This window comes from Porites lutea, chromosome 6 (assembly GCF_958299795.1).
Source record: "Porites lutea chromosome 6, jaPorLute2.1, whole genome shotgun sequence".
Taxonomy (NCBI): Eukaryota; Metazoa; Cnidaria; class Anthozoa; order Scleractinia; family Poritidae; genus Porites; species Porites lutea.
Window position 1 is genome coordinate 23,841,444 of NC_133206.1, and position 26,679 is coordinate 23,868,122.

Here is a 26,679-nt window from a genome sequence, read left to right on the forward strand (position 1 = left end):
CTGTTCAGGAAAAATGAGCCCACTATTGACATTGACAAAGATACTTCTGGGTCCTTGAAAGTCCCAAACCTTTTGGGCCTGTTATCAAGTATCTAAATCAAAATATAGAGAATAAATGCACAGCTCCAGGTAGCTAACGTACCAGTCAATTTTGTGTTTTTTTAACTGATAATTTTATCATACTATTGGGAAAACTATTGAAAAAGTCGGCACCAGGTAAACCTTTCTTAAAGTCCACAACCCCACAACCCCGCTCCCCCCTACCAACTTGAAAAGAGGTGGATAACCTGAGATCAGGCGTTATTTTATTTTATTTTATTTTATTTTTTGCTTCTTTGTTTCTTTGGGATAATAGGGAGAGGGCATGATCTCAGGCTAAGAGGTGGATCGCCCCCCGCACTTTGAAAACTGCTCCGGGGGCCCTGTAAATAAGACAATTAACTTGGGTGGTGTAGGAATTTTTGTGGCTGGGGAGAGGCACAGGTGAAACTTTCACTAACTTTCACAAGTTGGTCGTCTTGTTCAAGAGGAAAAGACTGTAAAAAAGTGAAAAATGAAGTGAAAAAAAGGCACACTGAGTAGGCCATCACCCTGCTAATAGATTATGTTAGAGATGTAATACATTATTAAGTGGCAAATAAAAGATTCCCGATGAATTAAATTATAGGTTGACTTTCGGAGTTCGGACAGTATACTTAACATTTTTGACGATCAGCTGATATGATCTTATTTGGTCAGTCTCCCGATGGTCTTCCTACGAATTTCTGATTGGATAATTTGCGTACTTTGTAATTTGATTGGTGCAGAGTTCATTTCGAAACCCTTGATGCTGGTCACGAGACTTTGTCACGGGACTTCTGTCACGGGATTTTGCCGCTCACTCAATTGAAATTGTATATTTTTGGTGGTTTGCGGAGTCGAACGCTGAGAATTCGTGTGTTGTGGCCTGAAACATCTGGATTAGCTTGAGAAGAAGTCTCTGTTGGCTTTAAAAAGTTTTTCGATGAGTAAATACAAGTGTAAATGTTTAAATATCACTATACACGTCAAAGAAAAAGCTACTCGCGAGACGGACGGTAAAGCGTTTGTTTCATCTCCCGAGAAAACAGCTTTCTTCCTGCTAGATCTCTCCGAAGTCGAATTAGCAGTTGGTGGAATAACGAAGGTAACTTTTAATTCTTCAGTATTTGCTCTATAAGAGCAGTTCTTAGGGCCACGTCGACACTAAGTTGATACAGAAAGTTAATGGCGATGCGATCCTGTGATCGTATGGGCTGACAGAGGCAAAGCGCGCCAAATCTTGGCGGGTTTTTACTGAAGTTCTGATTCTTTATTTGTAATTATTGTTCTTGATTTCTTAGTTCTTTGTAATTTGATTTTTAAAAGTTCCTCAAACATTTCTCTGATTGCATCAGATTCGACATGTCCTATATCATGGTTTACCTGACAAGGTGCCTCGTCGATTGGAGCTTAGTGCTTATTTAACTTTTGACAGCTGCAAGCTAACGAAAATTAAAGGGAGCTTAAATTTACCCTAGTTTTCCAGACTACAGGTTCGAAGCTTACATTTTGTACAATGTAGCTCAAAGCGAGGAATAGTGTTAGAGAAAACAATGAGGAAAGTCCTTTCATCTCAGAATACAGATCCTTTTTCAATATTTTGTCGTTATTTATAGGCGACCTTTGACATCTTTGCCCATACCTTTTTCCTTTTTGACTGCTTTAGGAAGTCGGAAGTCTTGTTAAAGAAACCAGAATCGAAGACTGGGATATCTTCACTTGCATTAATTGTGGCATGGATACTCACGCTTTGCATGCAGTGAAAAAGTATGATCGAGTTCTGATAAATAGAGGGTTGGAGGTAAGAATGCAATCAGATAAAATAATTATAGTGGGTTTAACACTGATGATAATCATTTTTTTCAATTAAGCTTGCATTTTTCAAACACGAATGAAAAATGTTTTTAAATTGACGCATATCCTCTTTTTTCTAAGACGGTATATTAAATAATAATTACCATTCCAAGCTAATCATCAGCTTATGGATGTGAAGTGTTTTTTTGTAAGGACTTCAGATGTCTTTCCTGGTTGAAATCTAGCTGACAGACAGACCTCTGACAGATTTGCAGTCAGTTTGCCAGCAAGCAATATTATACGACTTCCTGTTTGCCTCTGATTGTTTTTAAACCTGCAAGTTTTAAGGCATGGGCAAGTTCGTTAGCGATAAGATTGCACATGGGCAAATTGACTGATTACATCAATATCGTTCCACCTGTTTTTGTCAATAAATAAACAGGTTTTTAACTGGTATTTTTTCTATACCTACACAGACTGTCAAGTGAAAATGATACTTGCTATCTTAATCCCGGTTCAGACGCTATGCTTCACACGAACCAAACCAAATTTCAATTTCAATTCAGACAGCTCATCTATCAAAACTAAAGAGGGAAAAACATGCATTTGAGTTACTACATTCATTATAACAATTTATGGATTGGTTCAACTCTTGTGAAGTCCTGTGTCTGAACAGAAACTCATAAGGGGTTGAAACGTGTAACTCGCGTTCAATGCTCGTGAATATTCATTTTGACCATATTTGGAAACCTTAGTGACAGATATCCATTTTCAACAAAATGGCTGCTGCGCGATCACCATGCAGATGTTTTAAGACAAGAGTTCTGCATTTCAAGGTTAAAAATACACCATTAAAAGACAAAAAATGGAAAGAGAAAGTTCAAAAGACTGCTCAGCTTTCTTTTTGTGGAGAAAGGGAAGCTTTTTCTTCACGGCAGAGCCCATGGTCTGTTTTGAAATGCAACCAAGTCAGCAAAGTTTTTGCAGAATTTTCAGGTACATTTTACACTCTATGGCCAAGACAGTTATGTTTTTGAAAGGGAATTTATTTATTTTTAAATGTTTCATAGACGTTTTATAAATTTTTCTCTTCGGCGCTAAAGAAAAATTACAAAATGTGCTCTGATTTGAGATGGATTTTGTGTTGAATTTTGCCATGTGCTTAGCCAATTTCACTTGCATGAACGGATCCATGATCCAGATAGTGTTTTCTGAATTGCTTTAGAGGATTAACTTTTTGGACTTTGAATAAAAATTTTCAAGAAACGGCTTCTCTGTCTATTGTCTTGAGTTTGTTCATTCATAAAATTAGCTCAAAACACGATCGTGACTACAATATCTAAGTTTAATTTAAGCTTTTAAAATGCTTCTCACATTCATTACAAGCATCACTTTTTGCGAAGATGTCAGGTTCAGGTTTTGGACACTTTTTGACACGCAACTAATGAATTTTATTAGAAAATATTTTTCACTATTTTTTCTAGACTTTTAACATAAGAATTTTAAAAGCCTATTTGCAGTATAAGTTTACTGTGCAGGGGTCAACGAGGCATCGTTTTTTGAAGTGACAACTTCAAGAAGTTTCGAGGCCGTCAATGGGTCTCATAATGTTACGTTTGGCCTGGGTGGTAAGGCAATAATATCCTGCTCAGTGTTTCGGTAATATTCCTGGTTTCAACCTTTGAAAGCTTTCTCGGCTTTCAGGAGTTTTTCCCCCGTTTGTCGGCCATTTTTTTAAGCGGGCGCGAGAACCTGAAGGAAAATTACGTCACGTTGTTTACGAAATTTGATTGGTCAGTTATCTCTTCTTCTCGTTCCAAATATGGTACTTTCGAAAATGAATAATCACGAGCATCGGATAAAGTAAACATATGAGAGTTACACGTTTCAACCCCTTACGGGTTTCTGGTCTGAATCAATGCCAGTCCACAGCCATTTATATTCCTGGCTGAGCCAGGCATAACATGTATAGAAAACTGAAGGCCAACGATAATAAGCTATTTTTTGACAATTATGATATGGCTGCTTTTAATTTGCGTATGTTGCTTAACTGAATTTGTTTTATTGTAGAGTGATCCTGGTGTCTTCAGTGAAACTACTAGATCACCTGAGTATTCATCTATATTTAAAATAGTTCTCACACCGGTCAGGAATAGTGAAGAATTTATCATTGACAATTCATGTAAGTTAGGCACATGGGAAAACAATCATATTTTATGAGGACAAAACTATAATTAAATTGATTTTTACAAGAACTTTATGTTTGGCAAAAAGTGGACATAATCTTTCAAAGGAGTTGTTATTGACTGTTTGTCTGATAATGTAGTCAGTTTGAATGTGGGAAGAGACTCTGCTTACTACAAGTCCAGTGTTCAATCTAGGCCACATTTTTGCATCATTGACACAGAATGTTCTGTTGTGATGCAAAATGATTGCAAAATGAAATTATCGTGGAGTCATACTGCCCCAAAATAGTTACTTCAAATATAAGTACTTCCAAAGCAGTAAGCAATAATAAAAGTAAACATAAAATAGGTGTGCTTACTATTACTAGCCTGAAATGAGCGCACAGAATGACTGTCATTTCAGACTATGTGCTTACAGGAGGTAGGTCTTGTGCCAGGCATTCCATGCAATTCAGAGGGAGACTGGAGTTTGCATTTCGGTGTTCTGCATAAGTCTCTTTGCTGATAGATTCACGCTTTGTTTATTGACTTTGCTCTTCATGAAACAGCGACAAAAGCTGTTCATTTTTTCTGCAAAAAAGAATGGCAGTTGAACCTGAAAAGCATGAAGATGTCAGTTCAAAGTTTCAATATCATTGTTTGACCCTGACAATATTAATTTTGAAATGACCCAATTGAAAATGTCAGGTTGGACATATGACCCACTTTGACTAATTTCTAGATTGAGCACTGAAAGTCTCTATCACTGTGGTTTTAAGTGACTGGTAGTGTAGTATTGGGTTGATTACATAACAAGTTGTTCCTTTGGGTTAGTATCCTGCTAGATCTGAAGCTTTTCGGAAATAACTTTTATGGTAAACAGTGAGGGTCAACAGTAAAAATTAATATACCTGGTCATTAACCAAATAAAGTCAATGATAAGAAGGACATTTAAAAGTTACACTTCTTCATCATACTGTGACAAAGTAACAAAAACTTTAACCAATAATTATAATAATTCTGTAGGTATCAATGTTTAGACAGAGAGGGAGGTACAGGCATAGGTGGGATATTTGGAATCTCTCTTTGTTCCCTTCTGGGGATTTTGACCACAAATTTTGCCCCAAACAGCAGTGTTGGTATCCTTAGAAAGAGATATTTTATCAAACTTGAACTATATTCCAGTACCAAGGGTCGGAAATTTGACCAAAAACTTGCAAAAAAAATTCAAATGCCACACCTAAGCCCCTACAAAACATTCATACTGGCATTATTAATTGTTTGCACATTTAAGCTGCCTGAGTCACTAATAATATTTTGTAGTTCAGTGGTTTTTTTTAACCGTGTCAGAAAGTAAAACCAACATCTACAAAGAATAACAGTGTCAAACTACTAACTTGCATATAATATAAAACTAACCTATTTGTTGACACATGTAAATTGTAAATGTAACAATTTTAATCATGTGAAGAATCATGTGACATTTTCAGTTTGAAGTTTCTTTAAATAGATTTCATTCATTTAGTAGTGGATATCATGATCGTAATGCTAAAACATGAAATCGTGCAATGTGGTTATTTTATTTTACTGAAGGGTTTAACATTTTGTTGCTCTTGGCTTCAAAATTTGAAACGAAATTTGAGTGTTAAAGGGTAACAATTTTTCATGACATTCATAAGATAAAGAGGTTACCCGCCAACTTTGATCAACAAGCAGTTTCTCTTCACATGTTTGTTTCATTTTGCATCATGCATACTTTGAGATTTGATTTTTGGTAGAAACTGATATTTTTCAGTACCTATGACATACCTGTGATCTGCTCACAGGATATCTTATGACATTCTATAAATTTTTTAATGAGTCATGACTGTCATATGTGTGACATTCACATGATATGAACAACTTCATTTTGTTAGCAAACGTAGTAGGTTGGTCTTAAATGGTGTAAGTAGATAGTAGAATTCCTGTGGAGATCAAAACACTACCACATCCTTTTATGTTAATTACATGTTGAGTGTTCAGCTGTAGTTAAATTTCAGCAAGCAGTCCCGTCAGGTTCCCAAGCATAATATTTAGAACAAACTATTATATTGTGACCTTTCAACAACCAATCTGCCCAAGTCAAGCTAACAGTGACTAGTGCCATTTTTTTACTCCACGGGAAAAAGTATAATATTTGTAACTCTTGCTGATCAGTTACACTTAAGAATTTCATTCACAGACTCAAATGTTAGGACCATCTTGTACAGCTTAGTAAACAATATCACATGGAAATACTATGCCGCACTGCTCATTAGCTTTTATTTGAATAGTCATATTTTGGAATTTCATTCACAGATTACTACCCTGTATCTCATAATAATAAAAACGTCTGGAAAGTATTATTTTTAAGAGTAGTTTTTCATCTAATCAGCTCTCTTAAGGATCTCATTCACAGTGCCATTCTGTGTTTTGGCTGCATGAGTGTGGTTTTAGCATAATTAATAAGGAAAATAGTTTAAATCTTATTTTTTATCCCAACATTACTTCTACTAAAAGTTAGCTTAAATTTATTATTGTAGATTTCATTAATTTGTATAAAATGTCATTTTAATGATGTTATTAATGTTGTACTTTAAATATTTTTAGATTCTGGAGGAAGTGCTATATTACTTGGCCAGGACACTATTTCCCTTGCAATGGTCAGTGTACAAGAACAGGTCAAAAAATACCTCGAGGCTGAGGAAAATGCAATGAATGAAAGAATAAGGTATTTTTTCATATTGTTATTTTTCCAATAAAGGACTTACCCATGCATTTAAGGGTTGAGTAAAAAGATGAAACGTAGAGTACCAGAAGACTAAGATGTACAGTTCCGCCCAACAAAAGTACTTTAAGGACACCCGCTTAATGTGGACACCTTGTTATTACAGATAGTTTAACTGAACCCTAGCTCTTACATTTTCTCTAAATTTAACCTGCCTAATAACAAACACTTTTTATGTCCGCCTTAGGGTCTGTATTAATGGGGCTTAACTGTACTTTACAGCTTCTCATTAGAAGCAAATGGCATCTTGCAGGTCTTGAAACAACAAATCTTAAAATAAAAGGATGACCAAATATGTCATTTAAAATTTTGCAGAAAATTTGTTGAAGAACAGAAGGCGGGTTATTCTTCCCTGCAGTCACAAGTATTCAAGGATAAACAAGCTGTCTACTGGTACGTATGCAATGCACAATTTTTTTTACTCATTGTCCTTATAAGAACCCCTAGTTGGTGTATTTCATTCTCAGTGAACACTTTTTTATCCCTTGTGTTTAGTTCAAGAAGACTAATTCCACTCTGAGCCTTTCTTTCTAAATGTGAACCCATAAAACTGTAGTAGTTTACTCTCAGACTTGAGGAGCAAGGATAACGTGATCTCACCCGTTGGAATCTTAATCACACCTTTGTAAATCTTTGATTATTGGCAGTTGTTATAATGTACAATCCATCAGGATTAAATTAATTCCATTTCTGCTAATGAACTTTAGATCTGTGTATAATACGGTAGACAAAATCCCTCAGAATACAGTCAAACCCAGTTAATATAGAAACTGAGAGGCCATAGAAAGTGTCCATATTAAGCTGGTTGAATTTAGAGGGCTTTCTTTCCTCAGAAACAAAGCAAACAATCCATAGTTATGAGGTGTCCTTATTAAGCAGGGGTCCATAAGGAGAGGTTTTGACTGAAAAACGCAATTCATCATCTAAGCCTCATTAAAATATACATGTAATTTTAGGTCACTCCTTTTGACACTACCACAACTTTGTCATTGACTATAACCTTTTCTTTTTGTGTTCTTTTGAACAGGACTATTAAAAGAGAAGAAGAGAAGTCCTTAGAGAATTCTCTTGTTGAAGCAATAGCAGACAGCTCATTGGATAGCCCTGTTGTATCAAAATCTGGTGAGGACTTCTCCACCCACACTCTAATTTTTAATGTTAACATGGGTTACATTACTTATGTATGATGCCTTTAAGACAGTGGCAGTGCTTGCTGACACAGCAATAGGGAGGTTAAGATACCACAATGATGGTGATGGTGAAAACGTCACTGAAGATTGAAAAAAGTGTATGTGAACTCACCAGGAGTAATATCCAAGTTGAAAAAGAGAAAGAGAATTTTGTCATCCTTTGTTTATGTTCTCAATAGAACATGAAATTAAGCAATTTCACATTATAGTCGTGCAGTGATGGCAAAGAAATGTACCAATAAAGTGTGCACATGCAAAGTTGTTTTTTTCCTAATCAAAACATATTTCTTTTTGACATTTTTGTTGTTGTCGCTGTCAAGACACCTTAAACTCTCTGATAACAGGAACTATATCATGCAGATGTTACCTTAAGTACTACCACTATAGAATAAACAGTGTTGCAAATTCCACCACCCCCCCCCCCCCCCCCCTCCTGCACCAATCCCATCCCCCTTCCTATTTGTAGGTGTGTTGTATTTTCTTGAGTCATGGAAATGGAAAGACTGCTTGCCATGTTATCATTAATTTTTTTTCACCATACGGGTCATCATCGGTTGAGCAGACTGATGATGGCTGATCAATTCAGTCTGGTATTCTTTTGATTTAACTTCATGAGTTTCCAGCAAAATCCTATGTTGAATGTAGAATAAAAACAATTTTGCTTCTATCAAGGCCTTTCTTAGATAAGATACCATAATTTTCCAACATGCTTTGCACATGAACACCTATATCATCTGTGTGCTGTCTTATAAAGATGTGATGTTTGCTTCTTTCAGAACTTCCTACTGTTCCAAAGCTCACTGAAAGCCACCCTGTAAATCAAGTTCACATCGACACCCAAACTGTTTCTCACAAATTTCCAATACATTCTGCTGCTCATCCGTCTTCCAAAAGAATACCAAGAAAAGCAGCACATAAGCAAAAAGACTTCCCAACTGAATCTGATGTTGACCCTGTGTTTTCCCTGGATGATTTTACTGATGACTGTGAACCTTTCTTTGAGTCAGAAGAAGATGATCTTAGTGGTGAGACAAGTAAATTCATTCTTTGTGATGTAAATAGTGAAATAGGACATGATGGTAATTTTTGTCATGGGAAAAGACATGTTTTTTTGTCTGGTAATCTCTTTTTGTGCTCAGTCAAGTTGAGTGATCCACGTCATGTATGACGTGGCTATAATACTTCACTCTGTTGCCACTTTTTACCAAGACTAAACAACAATCATTGAGGTCCTTGAAATTTTCAAATTAATAATAATCTTCCTTAAAAAATGCTTGAATGTTGGGTCAGAAAAGTTGTATGAACCCTAATCTTGGCAACTTTTATAAAAGATTGAGAGCTGGAGTGGGTTGTTCAAAGCTACAGCTTAAGATAACCCAGGGTTAGTGACAAATATTCAATTCAGATATGATAGCTCAAAAAGCAAATTCAGTTTAATAAGTCTTTTCTATCACAATTTGTGAATGGATGGTCTAAAAATAATTGAGAAAAGTATTTGTGAAAATGCTCTTAAACAAAATTAAAAAGGAACCTAGGTTTAAGTTAAACCCTGGGTTAGTGCTAATCTGCCTTTCAACATCTGGGACCAGATGTGCAATGTAATAGTAACTATTTTAAGGTACTTTTCTTATATTACTTGTCTGTTGCAGATAACAGTTTTCAAGCCGAGGAACCAGCCTATAATCAAAGGTTTAAGGCATTCAGGAAATCTTCACAGTACTCTTCTTCTGTCCCTATAACCATGCCAACTGGGAAAAATTCACCGCCAGAGGACAATGATGTATGTTACTATACTTTTTTTTGTTCAAATGGTCAATTGAAAGTTACTGCAGACTCACTAAGAGTTTGAAGCACTGGGACCCAGTTGTTCAAAAGTTTGATGGAACTATCCACTGGTTAAATGGCTATCCTGTGGATAAATGTTAGCAAAAACCAGTTGCATCATCATGGATAGCACCATCCACCTTCTGAACAGTTGAGGCCATATTACAACTTTCAATTTTGGGAAAAACATCCATGTTATTGTCAGTACTATATAGAGGTAGTCTTACCTTTAAGCCTTGATAGCTTTAAGCCTCTTTCATGTTGTGTACGTTAGGTCATGTACTTGTAACAACATTAAGTATTCATTGTATTAAGCAAGGCTGTTACTAAGATGCCAATTTGTGAAGTATATGCAGTTAGTAGTCAGGGTATTAACCCCCTGCCCAGGAAAATATGCCTCTGGCGCATATATTTTGCCTTACCAGCCATGACCTGTCCCTTACCTGCTGAGCTAAAATTTAGGGAGAACATTGAGTGCTACTTGAAAATCAAATAAAAATGTTCATATCAGTTGAAATATTCCGAATTCTGGCCTGTTCTTGCTTAGTCCATTGGCGGTCAGAAGCAAAACTGTTAACCATCTTCATTATTCAATGCGGACTGGTATTTTATTTTCTCTCCAGCTTGAAATCCCTGAACCAAGCAAGATTCGAGAATCTATGAAGGCATTAGCTCGCAGTGTCCATGATGAAACAATGTTTGGTGAACTTCCAAGACCCAGACGGAGTACTTACTCTTTCAGATAGTGAAGTGTGAACTGCTGTTGTTTGCTATAATTATTACTTTTGATATAAATTTTAAAGGAAGTTAAAATGTTTTCTAGGTAGAGAGTGACATTTGAGCTGACCTTTTCTGTGTGAGGTTTGACGAGCTCATTTTTTGACAGAGCTAAAAAATTTATGATATTATATTATAGAGCATTTTGTCAGGTTTATGGATTAGTGGGAATTCGTAAATCTTAACTATAAGGCCAAATGTTTATCACTTTGACATTGGTGGGCTGGTGACTTGTGTATTGGGTACAGTAATGGTGTATCAGTTCCCTTACGTCTCCTACACTTAGAGCTTTTACCACTTCAAGTGATACAAAAGGGCTCAAAATCACTGTTGTTTAAATCTGTTTGGGCTGTGAATTGATGTATACTAATTTGCAAGCTTGAGTTGAATATTTATGGCCGAAATAGATGTTGAAGAACATGCGGTGATGTTTGCCTGCTGGACTGACCCTCGGAGGGCTTCGTTCTGCAGTCCTCCTTTGCCACAAGGTCTGCAGTGGGATGATAAGGGATCTTGAACATCATTTTGAGGAGTAAGTTAAGAGAATTTGATAAAAGATCAACGCACTTTCCGTTTGGTGATCATATTATAAATTTTCATAACTGTTCCTCTTGATGATGTATCGATACTGTTTCGAGAAAATTATGTTGTTCACTCAATAATGCACAGGAACCCACAAATAGAGCCTGGTAGACCTGTGGCTGTTTCCAGAGTAAACTATCCTTTCTACGCATATGGAATTCTTCCAAACAAGTGTATATTGATTTCTCAACAAGGAGCGAGAAATTCGTAAAAAAAAGTAACAATATTTAAGGTCAGCAAGGTATAGTTTAATGCCGAAAGGAAATTAGGTTACAGTATATCAAAGAAGTAGATGTATTGTGTGAGTTGGTCGGTATTTTTAAATGTATTTATAAAGATTTTTAAGTTGCCCGTATGGTGCAATAAAGAAACGTTATTAAAAAAGGTCAGGTAACGCTTTGTTTGGTATCTTTTCAGTGTGTAAAAATTAGGGATGTACTCCTTAGCCCGCGCGCGCACGCTCTCCATTTCTCGAACGGCGCGGGACAAATCGCGAGGGAGCGGCAAAACCTCACGCCATCTTCACTTAAAGATTCGTGTACTTAGCGCGCATGCCTCTAAAACTCTTACTCTTTCTTAGACCAGAACATGTGATTTATAGACCTTAATCGCTGTTCTTGACAAGGTGTATTTCAGACCCGATTTTAGAAGGGAGCGGAAACCTTACCCTGAGTGCCAGATCATGCCCGGTCGACCCTGAACAAGAGAACACAAAGGTCTTGCCCTGATAGAAGTATTTCTGTTACGCCGAACGCAAAAAAAAATCCTGCTACCCGGGGGGAAGAAATCTTGCTAAGATCACAGCGACAAACCGTTGAGTGCTACTGAATCTCTCAGAAGAAACCTAGCCGCGTTCTTTTTGCTTCGTCACGCGTTTCTTCCCCACGTGGCGAAACCCTAGGAACGCCTGCTTGAAAGGCTCGCAAAAAAAAATGGAGAAGTAGATAAACGCCCTTTCTTTTGTGACGATGTATTTAGCAGGAAAGTAGTAATAAAGAACACTATTTTTACGTTTCTTACTGGAGAAAGGACCGCCATGTTACGTGTTCTACCCATGCAGCCTCGCGAAAATCTATCCATTTGCAGGGTTTAGGTAGTACCTGTATTTCTTAGTTATTTTAAGACCCTGCGACCTTCCTCTATCAAGCGCTCTACCGACTCTGAGCTAGTCCTGTCACGGTATTAGGGATTAGACCCTCCTCAAGGCCCTTTGACTACCCAGTGGATAACTTGCGATTCGGCTCTATTTTCCTTTCGCCTGGTAAAGAACGTTCTGGCAGGCTTAAACGTAGCCTGCGAACGCATACGTGTTTTCGGTCGTCGCTTAACTTTTCGGGTGGATAGGAGCGAACACCGGAAATTCGTCTGTGTTCGTAGGTTAGCTTTAAATAGCGCGACTAGTAAGAATGAATGTATGAGAGCTGCAAATGTTGGGCCTGATCTCAGGCTGGATCTCGGGTTACTAAGTGAATCATGAATCAGTCACATGCTGTGTGTTTGAGAGCACGAGGAATTCATGACATTGTTAGGCAACAAAAGAGGAATTTCCTAGTTAACATAAATCAACGCGTAATCCAACACTATTCATGTACGGGCTATCTGATTGATTATTTTGTGAAGTGATACCGTAAAATTCCGAAAATAAGCCCAGGGGCTTATATTTTTCAAAGGCCCTTTTTTAAGAGGCTTATATTCGGAGGGAAATAGAGCAATATCCGTAATTAAGTCCTGAGTTCGACTCGGGCTCTGAGATGTGTTATGTTCAATCCCTTAATTAGCCTTACGTTATATCGGGGCGACAATAGAGGTTAAGCTTCACGTTTACGTCAATCGGCAAACGCAAATTTGTACCACGTGAGTTTCTCATTTACTTGTCGATTACTTTTATTATTTCTACAAATAAATTAGTAGTTTTACGCAATTTTTTATCCATAAGAATTGTTTTGAGCAGTTTTAATTTGCTAATTCTCAACTTGAATCTGACGTTTGCCGTTTGCCTTATACGTGAAGCTTAAGTTCTCTTCTGTAGGCTCGTAGACAGCTGGTTAGCCTCCTCTCGGTTTTTAATCAGTTTCAGGAGCCTAATTTGGACGATGCTGACACTAGCTGACAGGAGCTCCCCTGTCAGTGTTTCATTTGGGTTGATAAACATGTTTAGTGGAAGGTGTATAAGGCTTATTCCAAAATGGTGAAAAAATTAGTTAGCTGCCCCCTTCCCCTCAATTAAAATTTTCTGAGGGGAGGGAGGCGTCTGTACACAGGCTATCTTGAACAAAAATAAATGGAAAAATTAGATCTCGCCCCCCCCCCCCCCCACCCCCCTCCCACCTCCCCCCCCAAAAAAATAAATCCAATGGTTCCTTTTATTCCAGTAACTACTTTAGAAACGAGAGTCAGGCAGGGCCGAGTAACTTTTGCAAAAACTTCTGGGACTGTTACTGGGGAAAATTTGCCAATAGCTGGTATATACACCCCCCAAAATTTTGCAAAAGTATTGTCTTCAATTTATTTTGGGACGACCGTAAAACTCAGGATAAATTGAAAACAATGGTTATGCAAAATTTTGTAAGCCAAACAAAGTGTAATATGGATAATGTGACAATGTTGAATTGGCCATTGCGAGGTTGCGCGGGCGAACTGTGTGAAGATTTGCTCCCCAGACCCTCCCCTCCCCCTTTCCGCTAATATACCCTCAGTGGAACCCTCAGTGCGGTTCGACACAAAAGGGACGTCTTTGGCACCTGACGTCACCAGGGCGTCACCTGGGTCACCATATCTGAGTTAATGTATTAAGTGATTCTCTATATTTTTTTCAAACCTTTGCAATATCCGAAATTGATACCGCAGAATTCCATGAAAATTAGTGGTCCGAATGTGAGACACCCAAATAAGTCGTCCTATAAAGCCTTCCTGGGTTTAAATTTGGAAATAGCCACGGAAAGTACAAAACAAACGAAGTTAGTTCTATGAACTTTGAGCTACCTCGGAAAGTGTAGTACAAACTACCAAATGAACTGTCGTGTGAACGGTAAATGAGAGTATGACTTTTATGTTGTGTACGGTAAACCATTTCAATTAGTTAACAAATTCACCCCAATTTTCCATTGTCTGCTTCATAATAATGACTTCAACACTGGTCAACACTTTTCAAACTCGCAGGGGATTTGCTCGTATTCACTGTGGCTAGCCTGCGTATGGGAGACTAAGGGCGCAAAAAAAAATAGTCATCTGTGCCCCGTCGTGTCGCTAGGAATGTACTTGACTACCAGAATTAAAAGGAACGAACTGCATGTCATTGAAAGGATCAACTGTGACCACGCTGCATGCAAGGTCCATATGAAACCTTTGTCCACATGCTAGCTTTAACAGCCGCCGCGCCAACCAAACTGCGTGAAAGGCGTAGTCTAATCAATGAATCAATGGGTACTACTACTACTACTACTACTACTACTACTACTACTCGACGACGTCATTTGGTACTTGCCACGAAGTTCAAGCCTTTATTTGTACACACAGGGAAATATTCTGATAAAATAAAAGTAGTCGTAGTCATGGTGCAAATGGTCTGTTGTTCATGTCATTGATAACTGACAGCTATGCTTCAAGTGATGGGTCAAGTAATACTTGCAAACAGGCCTGTCACCTTTGATAGACATAGTCACAAAGTTGTACGGTGAACAGGACCATGTGCCTGCTACGATAGATTGCACGTGGAAGCTTATGTTTCTCCCTGTCGTTTAAAATCGAAGGAAAATCATTTGACACGAGTCCCTTACACATGTGCAAAGTGGCTGAATTTATTCACCATGAGTGGCCTCTTGAGCTCAAAGGTAAAACCGAAGGCGTTTTTAGGAATCCCTTTAGTTTGCTCGTGACATTACAATGTAAAACTCCTCCTGTGTTAAAATTGTACCGTTCTAAGCCTAAATGTATACCATAAAGTGCACTGAATTACGTTCTATCGAAACGTGACTGCACAAATTATCGAGTATTCTAGCAGCGCGCAATGATTTCTCCCTTGTACGTAAAACTTCACTTACTATTGCTGTTCAGCTTATTGTTCTTTTGTTCAAAAAATAAGTTATCTTTATTTAGTTATTTTCGAACTTTAACTTAAAAAATAGTTCGATATTAGTGCCTGGGTTTAGCGGCTTTACCGAGATTTTGTCCCCAGTCACTTTTTGAATAGATTTCAGTGAGTCCCGTCGTTGCATATCAGTTAAATTTCAAATTCAAGAATTCAAGCATCACACAAGGGTGGGGGGATACAGGCTACACTCCACTAGTTATATTAGAATACGGTACCTTTGAGAGAGAGCGTTGCGAGACACCTAAACTGTAGAAATGAGATAATACAGTCAAACCCCGTTAATACCGGCCGACACTGAGGGGGCCATACAAAGTGTCCGTATAAAAAGGGTGTCCGTATAAGTGGCTCATGATTTTGTAAGATTAAAAGACATCTTTTATTAGAACGAAATACTAAAGAAATGAGAGAGAACAGAGGCATCGTCAAACTGAATTAAACATATCTAACCTTCACAAATTATATGAGCCCTCATTTAGCGGACCAAATCAATGGAAAAACTAAAAAAATCGATCATTTTCAAACTCATTTTAAACCGTTCTCGGCATAATTCTTTGATGCTCAAATAGCCTAAAATTGACGTCTACAATTTATCCCGATCTGATTAACTGAAGCTCTTGCAAGATGCATCGACATGCTGTCAACTGAAGGTATTTTTACCTTCTAAAAGAAAAGGTCTATTACAACACACAGCGCTGATAATAATGTGTACGCAATAGTGAGGTTGACTTTCTATGAGAATCTCTTGATTGGGCAAGAAACAACTGTCCGTATTAGGGGGGTTAAATTTTTAGAAAATTTAAGGGCTTTCCCGATGCAGGGAAAAAGAAAAGTGTCCGTAATAACAAGGTGTTGGTATTAAGCAGGTGCCCGTAAAGAGGTGTTTAACTTTACTTTGCCCCTTCTGTTTGTCGTCCTCTATTGGGTGAATGAGTTCCTAGTTTTTGGTAAAATTAAACTCTCCATAAAGTAATAAGCATTCATTGAATATTCAAAGACCAAAAAGATACCTCTGGAGTGAGAAAATGATGAACATGCTTGCAAAGAACTATTTCTGTACATTTTCACTATGTGCGATAAAGCAAAACGTAGTTATCGTGAATGGAAAAACCGTTGGGGATGCGTGACACTCGTAGTTAAATAGCTGACAGGATGATATTCCCTTAAAATGTCAAAAAGTGTCAAATGTGTTTTAAGAAAGAGAAGTTTCGGGTGTGTTACCCTTCTTCAGTTATGAAAACCTCAAACACAAAATTAAACAACACAAAAACGGTAGAGTAACACAGTGATTGCAGTAAAAGTTTTCACAGTTTATTGCCGTTTGCCTTGTTCACTCTTCTCTCTTGGTTTGGATTTTTTCGGTCCACATACAAAGCACTTTCAAGGAAGTTCTATTCCGCCACCCTGCACCCAAACTCCTCCTCTTGTACAGTAGGCAGTAAAGTAATTTGAAGTTGTGTTTTAAGTGTTCATGGCTGAGTTTTAGTAAAAACTTCGTGTAAATTACTGATATAAATTTCCCTCCAACTAAAGGGCCAATTGTAAGCCCCTCAAAAAGAGCCTTTGAAAAATATAAGCCCCGGGGCTTATTTTCAGAATTTTACGGAATCTCCTAGCTCCTGTTGTCCCATTTGCTGTCGTTCATGGGTATCCTGTGCATTTCGTAAAAACACCTGATTTGATGGCCGAGGGGAATCTGGTTCGGCGTTTCACTCGAAACCGCATGTTGTGAAAACAAGTGAGGGAAGTTAGGGGTTTTTCAGCTTTACTTCGTTTCCCGTTTTTGAGTGCCTAGAGGACTGATTTTTTCACGACATTACTCATTCAATTCTCCGTTGCAATACAGAGGAGGAATGTTTGGTAATCTCGTGAACAAAAACGCCAGGACAGCGCTCAAAGAATACGGAGACCTTAACGGCGGCGCCGTCGATTTCGAGATCAGTACAGTGGAAAGTTCTCCTCACAGTCCACAGTTTAGAGCCATGGCAAGAGTCGGAGATCGTAATTTCCCTGCCGCTGTAGGTTCATCTATAAAGGACGCGAAGGAGTATGCGGCTGATCTTGCTCTTCAAGCCATTGCCCAAGGTAAGTTCAAAACAAGCAAAAATCATAATAGCTACATCTACTGTTAATAGTTCGTGATTGTATCTTTTTGTCATGTTTTGTCCTTTCCCTGTTCTTTTTATTAAGTCACGTTTTCCTCACAAGTCCAAGATGTGATCGAGGCATATGTTATGAATCGATAACGACAATAACATCTTTGAAAAAGCTAAGATTGACAACGCGCCATGCAGTGCGGTGACATTTTTTGAGCGCGCGGATCTAGTGTACTTTTAATCCGCGCAGGTGCAAGAAACCTTTGAAAATCACAAGAAATTCCGGACAAGCAAATCTCAGATCAACTGCACAGTTAATGCTGGAACCAAAAGTGGAAAATTCGTATGTTTAGGCATCTGTGCCTATCTACTGCCAAAAATATTTTGTAGGGTCTTCCACTTATTTATTAAATTGTTTGACCTACAGCATTTATTCATCACCCCAGGTTTAGGGCAGACATATTCCCAATCTCTCTGTCAACAGAAGACAGAAATGGGTGTTGCTGTACATGTATTTAGCGAGTTAATGTGATAATTTTTTTAATAACGTGGTAAAAAAAATTGTAACTTGGTTAAATTTTATATTTGTTAGACCCTTTTTGCACAAAGCAAAATTTTTTTTGTTTTGCAAACAAATCTGTCAACAGGAAGTCATTTCTAGTGCAAAGGATTTTTTTCACGACCAAAATTTTCTCAACTGTCACCAAAGTTCAAAGATGCCGTTGAGAGAATTTGGAGGCCCACAATGTTTTGTCAGGCGACAATCTCCTTTTTTCCTTGACAGCTATCCTTTGTCAGGTCATCTTATTTTGTAGACATGACCTTAGACGAAAAACTTTGCATGTCTCAGATGCAAGCAAGGTTGCAAAAACAAAAAATTGTTGTGAACCAAACTCTGTTTTTTGCCATAGTGCAAACAGGGCCTTGGTACAGTTGTTAGTTTTCAGTGATGTAGCACGACTAAGAGTTTTATTAACCCATTCGTCTCAGGAAATTTTGCCAAAAAATGCGTTTTGAACCTAGTCAAGCCGTTTTCTGGTCACTTTCATGCTATAAAAAGCCAAAACTTACTATAAAGCCATTTACAGGTTGTACACTTCACGGCCTTCTGATCCAGATGCAAAATATTAGCTTGCAGATTTCGGGCATGCGCAGAAAGCAAAATTTCGACACAGCAGTCACAAAGTATTTCACAGTTTATTGCTGTTACACAGTGACACAGCAGTCTTGACTTTTACTTTTCACTTTCTCTCCTCTCTACTTTTTTCGCTTTTCTGGCCAGCTCAATCTTTTCTTTCGCTGGGCATTTAGTAGGCTTTGTTTTGGTGGGGAAAGTTTTTAGGAAAGCTTTAGGATCTTAGGATTAGATCAAAGGAAAGGTATAGTACTGCTCAAAAGTAAGTTGACACTTGAAGCTCAAAACTCGAGACTCAACCCTCAGGTCTCGAAGCTCGAACACTTCAAGTTTCGAGAAGCGAGGATCGAGTCTATAGATGTGAGGCTCGAGTTTCGAAAATGGAGGATTGAGGATCGAGAAGCAAGGTTTTCACGTGAAATTATTTTTGTTTTCCCAAAGAACGATGTTGTACAGTCATGTAGCCGTTCAGATATTGCACCGTCGATCAGCGCTTGCGGTGCGGTGTAACTTTTTGAATTGCCAGCTTCGGCAAGCTTTCAATAAGTGTAAATCAATATTTTCGGTTTTGAAGATTTATCCTGCATGTGTAGTGTATGTAGCCTTTGTTCGCAATATTCCGAGATTTTCACAGATGAATGGTGCAGCTTGGTAATTCTGTGAATTAAATTTGTCCCGATTTTATGCAAATCATGATGAAGATTACAACATTTGAGTTGTTAAATTTGCTGTTAGTCAAGCTTCAACCTCTTTCTTGTGTAAATGCTTAGAACATAGTTTCAGCCTTTCACTCGCTAAGTTCATTAAAAAACTCGGCGATTCTGTGGCATGTCACGCATTTGGCGTATGTTAAGATGTTGATTAAGTCACAAGAAACTATGTTTGTTCTAAAAAGCGAAATTTTCATGTGCACTTTAGTCAATTCTGTGGCTTGTCACACTGTTACTGTATGTAAAATATGCAAATCCACATGTAGTCACACAATAATTTCATGGAAAATTTTATTTGTGACAAAAAGCGAGATTTTCATGAGCATTTGAGTTATTAAATTTTCCAATAGTCAATTTCACATATGTAACCTTTCATTCGCCATGTTCATTCGAAAACACGACTCAGCGACTCCATGAATTGTAAAACTGGCTTTTATGCAAATCTAGCTGATGCCACTGGAAACTTTGTTTGCTAAAGCAACATTTCAACACAAGATCATTAGAGTATAAAGTTTCATACTCGTTTTGTTCCAACGATAGAAAGTGACAAGGAATGCACCAGCAGTCTGCAGAAATCGGAAAAGTAGTTGTCACAAGATTCGGGGTTTGACAGACAGACACACCTCGTGGTATCGATTTGTGAGATAGATACGTGTAAGATCTGGTTTTTGGATTGAAGCGTGTGAATCTGTGATCTTGTTTTCAAGTATGATTATCCACAGAGTGGTTTAGTTATTGTTCACTTTTAAACAGAGGCTGTTTTTTACCGCTAGTCTGACATACGAGCAATGGAAACTAGTCAAAAAGAACTATGGCTGTACACTGTGCACAAGTGATATTAATATCCTCATTTCTAGTATGAGTTGTTTCATTTTCACTTTCAAATGGAGGCTCAATTTCACCGCTATTACATAAATGTATCTTGCCTTCACTTCTAAAGCAAGTTTCAAAAGGACTATCAACAGGAGACCAAAAGTGCAAATTTTCCCTTTCAAAGCGCAAGCTTTGTTTACATGAATTAAACCGAACGAGTCTCACCCAATGCACAAAACGGTAATTTTTGGAATGAGAGGTAAGTGTACACTTTTAAAGAGTGTTCTTTCACGACAAGTTCTCGACTCGAAATTTGAAACTTATCCTCCATCCTCGATTATCAAGACTCAAGACTCGATCCTTGAAAGTTTCGAGAATTGAGTCTTGAGTCTTGAGAATCAATACTCAAGTGACTGTAAACTTACTTTTGAGCAGTACTGGAGGTGGGAAGTGGAACAAGATTTTCATGGAAATTTTCAGGTCAATGTTACATGGTTTTCTCTGGTGTCCTTGACTGAATTGTGCTCATTCTGGTATGGTCTGAAAGATCTCTTCACTTTGCACAAGTTCAGTTGGCACACAAAGTTGTCCTTGACCATTAAAACTGATGACGTCACAAGCGGTAGAAGGGATGTGGATCCCCACGGGCAGTTATGGGCGGCTCACAGGAAAATCGGTTAAACAACAAGTTTTTGGAAGAAATGCACTTTTAAGTATAGATCTTTACATTGTATTTCAAGATTATTCCTCTCCATCTACTAGGCCACAAACTGCATGTAGTCCCTGCCATCTGTGGGGTTGGGAGGTGCCATTGTGTCAAGCGAGAGCTGACTTTATGTACTAACACCAAGGAGTTATTTTTGATTTCCCCACTCCCTGACCCTGGTACAAGATACAGTGGAACCCTAATTTTCAATCTTCCATGCAACAATATTCCTGATCAAGCAATCAACATAATTTCTGTGTCCAACAAAAGTTACAGTAAATTGTATAGAGCAGAATCCTGATTTAAGAATGTTTCATTCAATGGTATTCCTGGTAAAACAATAGAAATCTAGCGAACCAAGCATAAAGTTTTTCCTGTTAAAACTACATGTAAATAACTAATGTCATATCAGAAGTGTTTTTATCCATAGCACTTGGAAAAATATTTTTTATATTTTAATTATTAACCATATCCCAATATAATGATATTTTAATAGATAATTTGCCACCAAATCATTAAATTGGGAGTTTGTTTACAATCTTAATTATGAAATACCCTGATTTAACTATACTGCCGCTTGCCATAATAATTATAATGGTAATTGAACTGATTGGCGTGAAATTTGGTCTGAAATCATACATGTACACATGATTTTATTTTGGACAAGCACGCAGTGCAAGTTTGCACGACAAGAAGTTCAGTTACCGCTTTATTACAGCCACTTTGAAATCGCAGAACTCAGTTGGTATCAACATTTTATTAATCTAGAGGCCAGTTTTTTGAAAAGTGGAAACAAAAAGGCTTTTACGTCTCATTTTGTATTGATGATGTGATATAGTCTGAGTAAAAGTGGTGCAATTGAAAACAGAGGTGATGCGATTTAGAACATCAATGACACAATTTAGAACAGATGTGATTTAGACCAAAAATACCTTGATTCATGAATAAATCACATTGCTGAGAGCCAATCAGATTGCAGGAATCACTATAGTGATTTCAAAATGGATATTATAATAATAAATTGTAAAATGGGGTTCCACTGTAACTTCAACAATTCCCCATCCAATTGGGTGCCAAGGTAGGGGATGTTAACATGTAGAGTGAACTATGGATAAGAAATTATTACAAGTTTGATTTCAAAAATACCCTTTCTGGTTTCCCTTGCAGAACAATATGGTAACAGGTCACAGCAAGGTCCATATGAACCCTTCCAAGCTAGCCCAGGTATCCCCAAAAGGACACCATACAGAAGGCCTCCCAGAGTGAAAGCAAAAAAGTCCATGGCACTATCAGCTCCTCCTGACAAAGATCCTGTGATGCTGCTTAATGAATATGGTCAAAAACGGGGTCAGTTGGTAAGTACTAACAGTGGAACCTACACTTCGAGTAGAGCCTTCTTTTGTCTTGTTCTTAATCAAGGAGGAGAAAAGGAGGCTGTGCCTAAAAGCCTGTTTACAAGGAGAGAGGGTTACCTTTGTGCTAGGGTTACCCTAGCAAGGCTAAAGATAGCTCTGGTTTATAAGCAACTTTCACAGGTAGGTTACCCTATCACCTGGGTCAACTTTTTTGTACTTGTACTTGCCAACTTTTTCTGAGTCAAATGCCTGATATTTTCTGAATTTCATCTTTTCATGACCAGAATTTCCCGAAACATCCCAGCATCTTCTGATCATTTCCAACCATTTCTGAAGACTTTCAAATACCAAAAATGTGCTAAAATGTTCTGATGACCTTTGAGAACACCCTGAACCATTTCACAGGCAACAATAATTTTAGCATGTTGCAAGGCTGTGCTCTAAGGAAAATTTCAGGGAGCCCTTCGGGCTCCCAAGCATTTTAGCCAAGGCGCCAAGACCTCAAAGTTGGTCTCCCAAATAAAAATTTTGGGAAGCGCTTCGGGCTCCCAAACATTCCACCTGGGGTGCCCAGGGCTCCACGTTGGTCGCCCGAGTACATCTGATGAAGAAGTATTTTGTACGCACACTAATTTTACTGGCCTGTTGGTCACCAAACTCAGTAATTTTAGCTTTTGGGTGCGACAAAAACCCCCATGTTGTCCTATGAAGCCAATCAAAGATTCCGTGCCATTCAGATTTAAAACAAGAAAAGAGCAATGCTGCCGAATTGTTCAGGTTTTTATAAGGAGGGAAAAGTAACGATTTCAGCAGGTTTATGTTATTTTCATCAAGATTTTCTGGTCAAACATTGGAAAACCGTGCTTTTTACTAGTAATACTAAAGTTGAAAATAAATTCTCAAAAGGTGAAATCATTGCGGCATGAAAAAAGTGACGGCAAGTTTCCATGAAAACTTCCGTGAAACGATGAAACCGCCGCGGCCCCAAGCCTACTATTTTAATTAAAAATAAGTCATCTTTAATTTTCTATTCTATATTATCAGTGAATCTTTTAGGATAATATTGAGCTTTTCATGGATTGGGGCGAAGTGTAAACCAGCTCTTCTTTCTGTGTTTTTTGCTGCTAAATTTAGTCTATGCATGCATGCGAATTCAGTTTTCGAGATACATAAAATGCCAAGACAACGTGGGACTGCCCTGTCTCTAAAACAACAGTAAAAATGATCATGATTATCTTTTCTTTTTATACATATATTTCGTCATATTATGTACAGGGAATAAAACAGTATCATAAGTTCTGTTTTAGCCTTGCAGACACAACAGCCAAAAACCGTAAAAATATTAAATTTGCATACCGGGATACAGCGACTTCCCTTTTATACAAAAGTAAATTACCCCTCGTTGCCTGTCAGAAAAGTATTAACAGTTTCTCCTAAAAACTGTCCCTAATAAACCATTCTATCTGAAAGGAAAAATTTTAAAACTATTTTTGAAAAGTGAAATCGAAGTCTGTGCCGCTTGTCTCGCTCAAAGTGATGGATTATGTTACAATGTGAAATCATGCAGAATGACCTTTGAACATTGATGCACACCCGTTTGTTTTGTACAAAAAATATTTTGCTTGAAGTTTGGTAAACTGTGACTCAACAAGCCAACACCAGAACGTTAAATTTTTCTGCCTGCTTGACTGAACACTGTACTAGAAGCTAGAGTGCCCGCCGACCGCGACTGCGAATTTTTTTCAGTCACCCGAAGCAAAATATTAGTCGCCTCAGGTGACCAGGCGCTGTTAGAGCACAGCCTTGTGTTGTGATACAGCTGTAATGACACATTGTCAAAATTTAGTGCCTTTTTGGAATTTTGTTGGGAATTGAATTGAATTTCATTACCAATCATGTGTTTAAGAAGCATTCATCTGGGTTTGTGAGTCAAGCATAAGAAATTGTGTTTGATGCATGAGATCTACATCTTTAGTCTGCAAGTGATAGACTCACACACAATGTGTAAGGTTCTGGTAAGAATATATTTACCACTGAGTATCAGTTTGTGGTCACTTTCATCCTTGACTGAAATTTTACTTTCCTTTGTTTGAAACTGATTACCATACATTAGCAAAATATAAGTTAAACCAAGGAGGAAATTGAACCAGTAAAGGTACTGTATGGATTAGTTTCGGCTGGTAATACACGAGTCCTGCCTTTAGTTTTGCAATAAGCTTTGTATCAATGAAACAGCTGCATCTTTTTTTCAGCTGAATCACCAGCAAGTGTGGGTTATTCCATGCTTTGTCTTTTTAATATAATACTTACCATCACCTCCCTCTCAAAGCAAACTTCAGAACCTTTCACTCTGTGTACTAATTTTCCATCTCTCTGATATAACTGTACTTGTACTTTATTCTTCAGCTATTTTCTCTTGCAAAATTAGTTGTAAGGTCGGAATGGATACATCCAAGGCTGTTTGTGCATATAGTTTGTAGACAATATTTTGTAAGCACGCTACTTTTTTTATTGCAGGTAAAGTTTGAAGATGTTCAGTGCATGTATCCAGGTTTATACAAAGCACAAGTTACAGTTGGAGATCAGACATTTGGTCCAAAGAAAAGCTCCACAAAGAAAATGGCCAGAAAATTTGTTGCTATTGTGGCTTTGAAAACACTGATGAACTGGGAGCCTGCAGAAGGTATGTTGTTTTCATTAATGCTCCAGCCAATAGAGTGTTTTTACTCACGTGGCCAACATCTATGCAAATTTATAGGAACAAGAGAAAGCGTTTGCATAAGAAAAGAGTTCAACTCCCACAGGATTGGTTTGGGACACCAACATGGCCGCCGTTTCATTGTTTGGGACTCCAATATGGCTGCCGTGACGTCATGTGAAAACACTCTATGGACTTGTTGTTATTATTTTCTTCTTTCTTTACACTCAGAACCCTGTGTTAAAGATGTGTCTGCTGGCAGTGTCTTTTACGTTCTCTAGGTTCATGAAGAAGTAAAATCCTTGTCAAGTTGGGACACCCTGTGCAGTACCCATATTCCAAAAAAAAGTTGTACTGCTTCTCTCCCAGTGTGAATGTTTTTGCTTCTGACATGCCAACTGGCAAAAACCAACATTTAGTGGGCAGAAAATACCACTACATTCCCAGCTAATGTGACTGAGTCTTGTAGATATCCTCTGGATCACTGGGTTCTAGAGAGTATCCATGCACACACCATGTGTAGTCACTGGAACTTCAGAGGGGGAAGGGGTCTTAAATGCCAAAAATTTTAAAGGAAAGTATGAAGGTAACTTGGGACTTCTATTTACCAGAGGGTGTGAATAACCCCCCCCCTCCCCCCCCCCCCCAAAAAAAAAGAAAAGAAAAACAACTTTTTTTTGCTGGGTGGGGAGGATTAAGAATATTTTCTGGAACACAATCTCCCATTTTTTGTAAACATTTTTCTATTGTATGCTAAACCCTTCGATAACAAGTATTTTATTTATTTTGTAATAATTTTATGAATTTATTTGTTAATAATTCATGAAATTGTGAAAGAAATGAGTGTCCTCAAATCTGATTGCACACACACACACACAGCTGACTGTTGAGCTCATGTTGTCTTGAGGAAATAAGAAAAAATCCCAGGATTGTTTAAAAATGTATAGATTTAGAATAAAAGGTTTAAAAATGTAAAGCTGTTTAAGCCTAATGAGCCTGTGATGGTTCCATGGCTGAGGGGGTGGGGGAAGTTCAACTGCTTTGGAGCTTCAGTAAAACTTGCTTAAAAGTATGTTGCCTTTTAATGAACGGTTCTAAGTGACAAAATCTGGACAAAAACATTTTATAACTTCGAGTACTACTCAATAAATTTCACATTTACTGTGCATGTCATGAAACACTACATCATAAAACATACTGCAGTTTAATAAGCTGTTAGTATAATTTTCATTTGAATTGTTTTAACTTATCCTGCAAGGTTTGTACGATTTGAGTGAAGACAGCCCCCACTGGTCAATGGAAAACACCACCAATCCCTCAAATCCTCAGCATGTCCAAGGAGATCCAGTTCAACCAAAAGCTGTTGTACTCCATAAAGATCCTATCATGTTATTGAATGAACACTGTCAAAGAAACCAGCTGAAGGTAAGTATAATGCTCTGGGAGCTCAGATTATTTTCTGTGCATTTCTTAGTTGTAAGTAGTATCTATTTCTAATCTCATCACAGTTGGTTGGCTTCATAGTGTACACAACACTTTCTTAAGGTGCTGGCGTGATGCAAGTAAGTTAGTGCGTAGTGTGTTGCTTTGCTTTAGTCCAGCATACTTGTGAGATGCAAAGTCCTGTGGCTATTCCAAAACTTGCAACCTGTTTGCCATGTGAGTTGGCCATGGTTCATTGGTTAGAGTGCCATACGGGTATCTGCAAGGTTGTGGCTTTGATTCCCACTGGGAGCTCAGACTTTTTTCTGAGCTTTTCTTAGTTGTATGTAATATCTATTTCTAATTTCAACACACTTGGGTGGTTGGTTGGCTTCAAAGTGTACACAACACTTTCTTAAGGTGCTTCCATGATGCAAGTAAGTTAGTGTGTTGCTCTGC

At 37.9% G+C, this 26,679-nt stretch overlaps 2 protein-coding genes across 2 annotated transcripts in view; both read left to right on the top strand.

The window, feature by feature from the left end:
* The first annotated feature begins 870 nt into the window (after positions 1-870).
* LOC140940660 (uncharacterized) lies at positions 871-11,585 on the top strand. Its single transcript, XM_073389649.1, has 9 exons — positions 871-1,165; positions 1,727-1,861; positions 3,925-4,036; positions 6,648-6,768; positions 7,141-7,218; positions 7,853-7,947; positions 8,792-9,040; positions 9,665-9,795; positions 10,463-11,585. The coding sequence occupies exons 1-9, from the start codon at positions 1,004-1,006 to the stop codon at positions 10,583-10,585; spliced, it is 1,206 nt and encodes a 401-aa protein (XP_073245750.1). The 5' UTR covers positions 871-1,003; the 3' UTR covers positions 10,586-11,585.
* A 5,412-nt stretch (positions 11,586-16,997) lies between these two features.
* The window catches only part of LOC140940021 (double-stranded RNA-specific editase 1-like), a 19,962-nt gene continuing 10,280 nt past the window's right edge, over positions 16,998-26,679 (top strand). Inside the window, exons 1-4 of the mRNA XM_073388883.1 lie at positions 16,998-17,370; positions 21,913-22,100; positions 24,618-24,783; positions 26,057-26,223. Of these exons, the coding sequence (XP_073244984.1) occupies positions 17,139-17,370; positions 21,913-22,100; positions 24,618-24,783; positions 26,057-26,223 (753 nt within the window). The 5' untranslated portion in view covers positions 16,998-17,138. The remainder of the gene's footprint in view (positions 17,371-21,912; positions 22,101-24,617; positions 24,784-26,056; positions 26,224-26,679) is intronic.

Bases quoted from the DNA above. Each gene is read 5' to 3' on its own strand.
- LOC140940660 (XM_073389649.1), top strand. From the start codon at position 1,004: ATGAGTAAATACAAGTGTAAATGTTTAAATATCACTATACACGTCAAA. The intron at 1,166-1,726 runs GTAACTTTTAAT...TGACTGCTTTAG, and splicing joins CAGTTGGTGGAATAACGAAG to GAAGTCGGAAGTCTTGTTAA. The intron at 1,862-3,924 runs GTAAGAATGCAA...GTTTTATTGTAG, and splicing joins TGATAAATAGAGGGTTGGAG to AGTGATCCTGGTGTCTTCAG.